The sequence below is a fragment of the Nicotiana attenuata genome, chromosome 7 (genome assembly GCF_001879085.1).
Source record: "Nicotiana attenuata strain UT chromosome 7, NIATTr2, whole genome shotgun sequence".
Lineage (NCBI taxonomy): Eukaryota > Viridiplantae > Streptophyta > Magnoliopsida > Solanales > Solanaceae > Nicotiana > Nicotiana attenuata.
Genome location: NC_031995.1, coordinates 21,750,814 through 21,759,550, shown reverse-complemented (window position 1 = coordinate 21,759,550; position 8,737 = coordinate 21,750,814). Strand labels below are relative to the sequence as shown.

At 36.2% G+C, this 8,737-nt stretch overlaps 1 protein-coding gene across 1 annotated transcript; it reads left to right on the top strand.

Annotated features, from left to right (window-relative positions):
* On the top strand, positions 4,026-8,472 carry LOC109228792 (ras-related protein RABB1c). The gene is made up of 6 exons (XM_019393996.1): positions 4,026-4,388; positions 5,506-5,645; positions 5,879-5,961; positions 6,484-6,688; positions 6,807-6,875; positions 8,096-8,472. The coding sequence occupies exons 1-6, from the start codon at positions 4,343-4,345 to the stop codon at positions 8,186-8,188; spliced, it is 636 nt and encodes a 211-aa protein (XP_019249541.1). The 5' UTR covers positions 4,026-4,342; the 3' UTR covers positions 8,189-8,472.

Here is an 8,737-nt window from a genome sequence, read left to right as displayed (position 1 = left end):
AACGCAATCCGGACACGCCCCTAAGCCCAAATCACCCAACGGAGCTAACGAAATCGATAGAAGTCCATTCCGGAGTCGTCTTCACACATTTCCTACTATGATCCAAATCCTAAGACATAAGACTCTGTTTAGGGACTAAATGTCCCAAAACGCTCCAAAAAAATGGAACCTCCTGGAAAGTCACAATAGAAAGAATAGTTACGGGGGAAGCAGTAAATAGGGAATCGGGGCTACAACTCTTAAAATGACCGACCAGGTTATTACATCTTTTTGGTTGCTTGTTCTCCGGCCAGGGACTCCCTAAGCAGGCCCGGAGACACCTTTTCGAGTGAGCACCTCCTGAAGCAGACTCGCCGCATTAGTAGGGTCAGCCAAAACATCCTCCTCGGGAACATCAACTGAGCCCGCGGGGTAGACCTGATTTTAAAGAAAATATAGAAGGGATCAATCAATTTTTTCACGTAAAAAGCTGAAACAAGGTGAGTCTGAGTTACCATGATTTTTGTCTTCCACCCGTATTTGTGGGTCAGTTCTTTCCATGTATGGGTTTCGGGCGTAGTGACATCCAAGATTTTCTAGATTCACTGGTCCAAGCCTTCAACCATAGGTGGAACCCATCGAGTTGCTAAAACAAGTGAAGGATGGAGGATCAATATGGATATGGAAGAATCCCTAATAAAAGAAATATGAAATATTAAACAAGAAGCTTAAAAGTGTGGTTCCACGCTTCCGGAAAGGATGAAGCCGTTGCCAGAATAATGTCGTCCGTGGAAATTGCAACAATACGTTCCATCCACCCACGATCGTTATCATCATCCATGCTAGATAACAGAACATGGTGGCCACGTTTGCTGAAATTTATCATTCCCCCGTGAAAGATTTTGGAGGAATAGAAATTCATCACATGAGCTAAAGATAGCTCCTCTCCCATCTCTTGGTACAAGCGCCGAGGACAAGCAATCGTCCTCCACACAGAAGGACTTACTTGTGCCAAATACACCTGGTAGCGGAGGCAGAACTCCGCAATAACGGAGTCAAGCTCTCCACTCAAAGAGAAAACACCCAAAGTAAAAGGATACGTGTCAAAATATGTAAAACCCTCATTGGGTAGGGTCACTCGCTCTGTTAGATCAGGAGCAACAATGTCCAAATCATGGCAGCGACAGTCTTCCTTCACAACAGGAATACTGGAAGGACGGATGGAAGAAGGGTATCTGCCGATAGCCCACGTGCGAGGGAGAGCCTAAGGGAATTTCTCTTCGAAGTCTTTTGTTGTAACAAGACTTCTAGGAATGATAGAATCCACCGTTGGAGGAGCAGAATCCTCGGCTTTGCTCTTTCCCATTGAAGAACTGACGTTCTTTGAAGAAGAAGCCATTTGGATGAAAGAAAAACCTTTTCATTTGAAGGGAGTTAAAGAAAGGTTAATTAACAGTAAAGAAGATTTTAGAAATCTTGGAAAATTATGGAGTGTAAGAGGAGAAGGTTGATGCGTATAAGTAAAAGTTTTGGCGGCTAAATTCATGGCCATGATTACCTCGATAACTAGCAAAAGCTATGCTGAATCGTGGGATGATGCGTGTTTGGGGCATTAAATGCAGAGAGACGTGCGTCTAATCAACCGTCAGAAGCCTTTAGAGGGAGCCATAGTAATTTCCGCTAAAAGAGTGTTTCTATCAACTTCCCGGTGACACAAAGCTATTTCACCGGAAAGCAGGGGGACTATCTGTATAGGGTAAAATATGCTATGCCAAGTGGTCGCTTAAAAGAATGACATTTGGAACCGAAGGCAACTATCCCGTTTGGCACCTTAGGGGATGAGACTCATAAAAAAGCAATAAATACCTTCTGTCCGGTAGAATTAATGAAGAATATTCCACGACATTAAGTGCACTGCCCGTTACAAAGAATTTGTCATTTATGCTCACCGTTATATCTTCATCAATGACCCTTATAATTGACATTAAAGAAGGGCATGATCCTAGAACCTTGTTCCGTAGACGTAGCTATAAATAGTAAGCTCTATTATCATTGTAAGGACACTAATTTTCTAGCAAACTGATAAGGACACTAATTTTCTAGCAAACTGATACTACAATCCATTCAAAGCTCTATACAATTTTATCTTCTTATTACTGTTGCGCCCAGAGGTTTCGCTATCAGAATCTTTATTTCTGTCATTTCGTCTTCATATCAAGGCTAAGTGTTACATATTTCTTCAATTATCTTATTATTTCAGGATCAAATTAATTCACTTTTGTCTAGAAACCACGTATAAATTCAATCGTACCATTTTACGGGTAAAAAACAATACGACACAATAGGAAACAACCATCCAAACAAGTTGGTAGTAAAAACCAAAGAATTGGCACATAATTCTTTTTAATTAATAGATATTCAGTAAGGTGAGTAAGGGCGTTCATGGTTCGGTTTGCATCGATTTTTCCCTAAAACTAAACCAAATCAAGTAAGTTGATTTTTTAAATATCAGAACCAAAATAAACCAATTAAGTCCGTTTTTATCTATTCGATTTATGTCGGTTTTCGTCGGTTTTTCGGGTTTCCGATTATTTATCGGTTTTTTCTTAAATAGGAGACATACATTACCAAACACATATTCCAGCGACTATATTTTCAACGTAACATATCAAACCAATAACTCTTTGAGAAATCTATTATTTACCAAGATATATTGATGATAATTGAATCAAATAGAGATGAATAATTTGAGGATTCAATTAGAAATAGATTATTTTAACTTGAAATTGATTCTTGTACTTAGCAAAAGAAAACTACAGATCAAACTAGAACTAAACGCAAAGAACTAGATTATTATAATAGTAAAGAACTAGACTAAAAGTGCAAACGATTAACATGTACTATAAAAGTTTAAAAACTTTGTATAAAAATATAAGTGTATATATAGGTATAATAGTCGGCTTGGTTCTATTTATTCCGATTATTTTTTTATTAAAATCAAAACCAAACCAAATTTGATCGGTTTTTTTAAAATTTAAAACCAAAACAAAAACAAACCAAAAAAATATTAGTTTTTTGGTCGATTTAGTTCCATTTTGTTTGACCAAAATATAGATCTTGGTTTAACCAATTAGATTTGAATAAAGAAGAGTCAATCTTAGCTGATATTAATATCCAAAAGATAAGGTTGTCGGTGTTATGGCAGATAATATGTATATTGACCGAATGGTAATGAATGTGAGCAATAATAACAATATTCAATGATGCAAAAAGATGAAAGATGTATTTAAATAGTAATAAATAGCAATAAATGACATTTAAGTAAATAGAAACTAGTGAATCTCCCGAAAAGGGGTGATCCGTGAATATTCTTTCTGACAATGAAGAATAATTTATGAGCCTTAGAATACTCAGGTTGTTCTTGGATCGAGTGGAAAAGCTAGACAAGAATCTTAATAAAAAGGTTGTTTTTGTATGCTTGTAATATGATCAGATTCTCTTTATAAAGTCAATGTGTTTTCTTACAATTGAATATCCCATGCCCTCTATCATTGTGTCTCTTTCTATATATAGGGAACATATATTAATAGAAACCCTAATAGTACAGGTGCAAGAAATATCCACTAGAATATTTTTTTTAGTGTCCTATCTTGAAACTAGCCGTTATAACTCTGTAGGATGCTCGGCCTCGACCTTGATCTATGACGACTTCTCGACCTTGATCTTTTCTGAAACTTCGACCGCGACCTTCATCATTTCTTGAACTACTTCGACCTTGGGCAGGTCTTCATTGAAGTCGTATTGGTGACACATAGCAGTATGAGAAGGCCTCCTTAATGCTAACATGATCTGATCATATTAGAGATAATTTTTGGCCCATACAGGTTTTCGGTTTTTTGGATTTTTATGAACACCTTAAACATGAGTTATATATAATTAAGGAGTGAGGTTAAAAAAAAAAAAAAAAGATCGGAGCGAGGTAGAAAATGGGCTGAGATCCGAATACCCGAACCGTTTAACAGCTATGTAGAGTCGTACCTTCTCTTGGAAGGCTTAGGGGAATCCTACGACACGCCAAATTTTGCAAAGTACTTCAATAATTTACGTATATTCGAACGCCTTTGCGCCTCTGTAAATTCTGGCATTTCTTCTCTCTCCGCATCTCAGAAGAAGGATACAACAAAAGTCATTTGAATTCTTAAAAGAGACCTTTCGTCTCTCCACCTTCTTGTTTACAATTATTAGGGATTTGTACATTATTTTTTCTGTAATATACATACACAAACACACACAGAATTATTGTTTTCTCCAAGCCAGAGGGACATTTAACCATTACTCTCTCTTAGGGATTTACTTCTAAAACATGTCTTACGCTTATCTCTTCAAGTATATCATCATCGGCGATACCGGTAACTTTTTCCTCTTCCATTTCTCCGTTTTAATTGCCTGTTTCTGTTATGCTTGCTTTTATATTCTGACGATTTTGAGGTTTTTGTTTAACACTTTATTTGGATCTGATAGGTTCCCGGTGATTCTGATTGAACTCAATTTGGCGTTTCATAAATTTTAATTATCTCGATCTGGAATAGGAACTTAAATATCTGGCAATTCATTTATGCTGCTATGCGAATGTGGTCGTTATATCGGTTGCGCTTCAGAAATGTGAATGTTTTTTTTTCGTGTCGTGTCATATTGCATTTCATATCTAAATTGATGTTGCAAATATATTCGTGATCGCTGCGAACTGATGTCTTAAAAAAAAGAGAGGATGCTATCAGCCCAAGCAATTTGATCTAGGTCATTTGAATATTTCTCATCATGAGATCAAGCTAAACTAGATTTTCAGCACTTGTGGCTGTATTGTATCATTCGCTCAATAGGTTTTGGAATTCTATCTAAGTTATAGGTTATTGTCTCTTTGTGAAGTCGTGATGTGAGTAAGGCTAGAAAATGGCATTCGCGAAATTCTTCTTAGGTGGCTTAGTTTGCAAAATTCTTAACGACTAAAACAGTTAGCTTTCTGTACCATCAATAGAGGAAGGAACTTTTTTTTTTGAAGAGGAAGGAATTTGACTGTGTGAGAATTTGAAAATAGTGTACTTGTGCTCTAGATTACGTGGTCGTGTTGGAAGATGCGTTCCTTTAGAGATTAATTGTATGTGGCTTACGGTTAAGATGATTATTCAAGAGTGTTTTCAGCATATCAATTCAAACAACTGCAGTTCGTTTACATATTGCCTTGGGAGCACTGGCAATCCATGTAATGAGAATTTAACCTCTTGGTGTAGTATGCATAATGGTAACCATGCTAAATGATTCTTCATGATTTTCCATGTGTTTGGTTCTGTGCTTACACATTCTCAGAACTCCTTTTTGCTTTTTATGTGCTGATACCAATGCATTTTCCCCAAGCATTTATTACAGTTTCATTAGATTCTATTGGTATATGTCGCTGATGTTAGATTATGCATTGCTTAAAGCATTGTATTAGACATCATTGATAAGGTTATTAATTCTGTTACGCAGGAGTTGGAAAATCATGTCTTCTTTTGCAATTTACGGACAAACGGTTTCAACCGGTCCATGACTTGACCATTGGGGTTGAATTTGGGGCTAGAATGATCACAATAGACAACAAGCCCATAAAACTACAGATCTGGGACACGGTTTGTGACACATCTTCCTTTTCTCTGTTGATTTAATTTTCTGTAATGCCATAAAATTCTAAGATTAGTCCATCGTTCAGCTCGTTGTTTTGGTTACTAGGAGCTTCAGATTATCTATCCAAATGTTTAAAATTCTGTCTTTGGTGGTAGAATCATTCTTCTGGTCTCCTTATTCTTTCTCATGCTAGTGCGACTGACTAAGAGCATGATCTAATTCGTGTTCTCCGTCACAGGCTGGTCAGGAATCATTCAGATCTATCACGAGGTCATACTACAGAGGTGCTGCTGGGGCGCTACTTGTTTATGATATTACAAGGTATTATCTGCAGTGACTTTGGCACTTCTATACCCGTAAGAAACTCAAGGTTACGTGTCTCGTAATATAGATAATTGTACTTCTTGATCTATCTTTTAAGCATTGATCAAAGTTCCAGAAATATTCATTTAAAATTCTTGTTACCCAGGATGCATTCAAAGTGCAGAGTTCACCCCATTGTGAATATGTTTCAATCTTTAGTATTAATTGCTCATAGACCATTGGCTGTTTTACCTAATGAAATGCAGAATATTTTGATTTTATCTTTTGATTTCATTACTTGTAGCCTTTCTAACGGTGTTCCGGTCATGATGGTTAACTTGTCTTTGTTTTTCTAAGAGGATAGTTGAATAAGCTTCTAAAACTAACTACAAGCACTGGGTTATTTTTGTTCTTATTCTTTTGGTCTTCACCTGTAGGAAACTTAATATGTAACTAAGGTGTATTTGTCCAAAAACTATGGAAGTTTGGATTATTTGATTTAGTGATGATTTTGTTTTTCCCCATTCCAAAACATTTTAGGAGGGAAACATTTAATCACCTTGCTAGTTGGCTGGAAGATGCAAGGCAGCATGCCAATGCAAACATGACCATAATGCTGATAGGAAACAAGTGTGATTTGGCTCACAGAAGAGCTGTAAGTACAGAGGAGGGTGAGCAATTTGCCAAAGAAAATGGATTGATATTTATGGAGGCCTCTGCCAAAACAGCTCAGAATGTTGAAGAGGTAAGAGATTCCCTCATCTGCTACTTCTCTTATCTTTATTATCCATCCATGGACATCTTTCTGTTATTAAACTTAGAGATTAGTTGCTTATCTGATTTCTGTTTTCTCACTCTTTCAGGCTTTTATCAGAACAGCCTCAACAATTTATAAGAAAATACAGGATGGAGTGTTTGATGTATCAAATGAGGTATGCCATACCCTGACCATATATATATATATATATCCAAATATTCTGCTAGTGTGGTGAATTTTCGTTAAGTTCCATTAATATGAAAAGGTGATTGGCTATGGAAGACCTGATTGGCATCCCATGAATTAACCAACATTATGAGTTTTCTTCTGAACCTGTAATCAATGTTGTTTGCTTGTTTAAAGAGTTAAAGGAAGAAGTTGGAGAATATCCTCTCCCTTCAAATAATTTAGGCGTTTGGATACCTCTGGAAATTTTTTGGGAAAAAACTTGCGCCAAAAAACAGACATGTTTGTAATAATTGTAGGTCTTTCGAGTGTTCTGTCATAAGGACTTTTCTTTTGAGAATGCCAAAACCACTTCTTAAAAAATGATTTTTAGAAGAAAGTCTTTGTCCAGTTCTTCTTGAAAAAACTTAAACCATGTATGTTGAAAGTTATTCTGCAAGATTTCTAATATTATCCAAAGATGAATGCCACCGAAGGAGCTTCATCCCCTAGATAATCTGGTCAAATGAGCAAGTACAACATCCTGCATGAGAGAAAAGACCATTAGGAGAACACCCTTTTCAGGCTCATCTCTTCTGTAGCTTAGTTGGGCATACGTAGCTTTGTTATTTGCAGATAACTGCTGTAATAGCTTCTGAAATGCCATTTCCCCCGCTGAAAAGTCTTTTAAGTGGAAAATTTAACATCCAACTAAGAGTAGCTGTTTTAGCAGCTCCTAATTGGATTAGTCTTTTATTTTCTGATTTTTAAAAATGGGCTCTTTAATTCTCATCTGACATTGATCCGTAAATGCTATTTTTATGTGGAGAATTGAGGGTGAATTTGGTGCCTATTGAGAGGTAAATTTCCTACAACTCCAGGATAATGGAACATACTATCTTAGGACGCGAAAGGAAGTTAACTTCGAAGAAATTAAAGACTTGATATTTCTTCAACCATCCTAAGAAGTACCAATCCACCAGTGTTACTAGTTCTTACGGCAATCCGTGGGCCCAGTGTAGCATATTGTTAGCATAGTTCCTTGTTTAGTGGAGTATCAGTTATGTTGAGTACTGATAAAGATGAGTGTCCTGATTACTGTTATGAGAAGCAAGAAAGCTGAATGTCCTACAAGTTCAGTAAATATTTATGTATCTCAGTGATAATTGATTTGCACCATGTACATAATAATAATTTCCAAAACTAAGGCTTTCCATTTTTCTTTTGCAGTCTTATGGAATAAAAGTTGGATACGGAGGCATTCCCGGGCCTGCGGGTGGAAGAGATGGAGCTGCTTCTCAAGGAGGGGGTTGTTGTAGTTAAAAATGGACATTTATTATTCTAACCTATCATGTGTTCCTACAGTTGTTTATTTGTAGTTTGAGATTCTTAATATTGTGTGTTTTCTTCAGTCAGCTTGTTTTAAAAATGGATATATGTGCAGAAATAAGTAAACTCTGTACATAAAGTGATAAAGACATTGTATATTTTATTTCGCATTTTCTGTGTAATATTTAGTGGGCGTTTGGACATAAGAATTGCAAAATTCTGGAAAAAAGTGGGAAATTTTTTTTAAGTGAAAATGGTATTTGAAAATTAGAATTGTATTTGGACAATTTTTCGGCGGTTTATGAAGTTTTTGTGAGTGATCAAGTGAATTTTGGAAAATAATTTTTGGAGTTTCTCAAAGTTATTGAAAAATTCTAAAGTTCATTTTCAAGTGAAAATTGAAAATGTTATTGCAAACACTTATTAAAAAAAAAAAGTAAAAATTTACGGAAAAAAGTGGAATTTTTTTTATGGCCAGACAGGCCCTAAACATTTTCAAATGTTTGTATGGTGTCAGATCATGTGAGCTTGTGTGAACGAAAA

Bases quoted from the DNA above. Each gene is read 5' to 3' on its own strand.
- LOC109228792 (XM_019393996.1), top strand. From the start codon at position 4,343: ATGTCTTACGCTTATCTCTTCAAGTATATCATCATCGGCGATACCG. The intron at 5,646-5,878 runs GTTTGTGACACA...TCTCCGTCACAG, and splicing joins AACTACAGATCTGGGACACG to GCTGGTCAGGAATCATTCAG. The intron at 6,689-6,806 runs GTAAGAGATTCC...TCACTCTTTCAG, and splicing joins CAGCTCAGAATGTTGAAGAG to GCTTTTATCAGAACAGCCTC.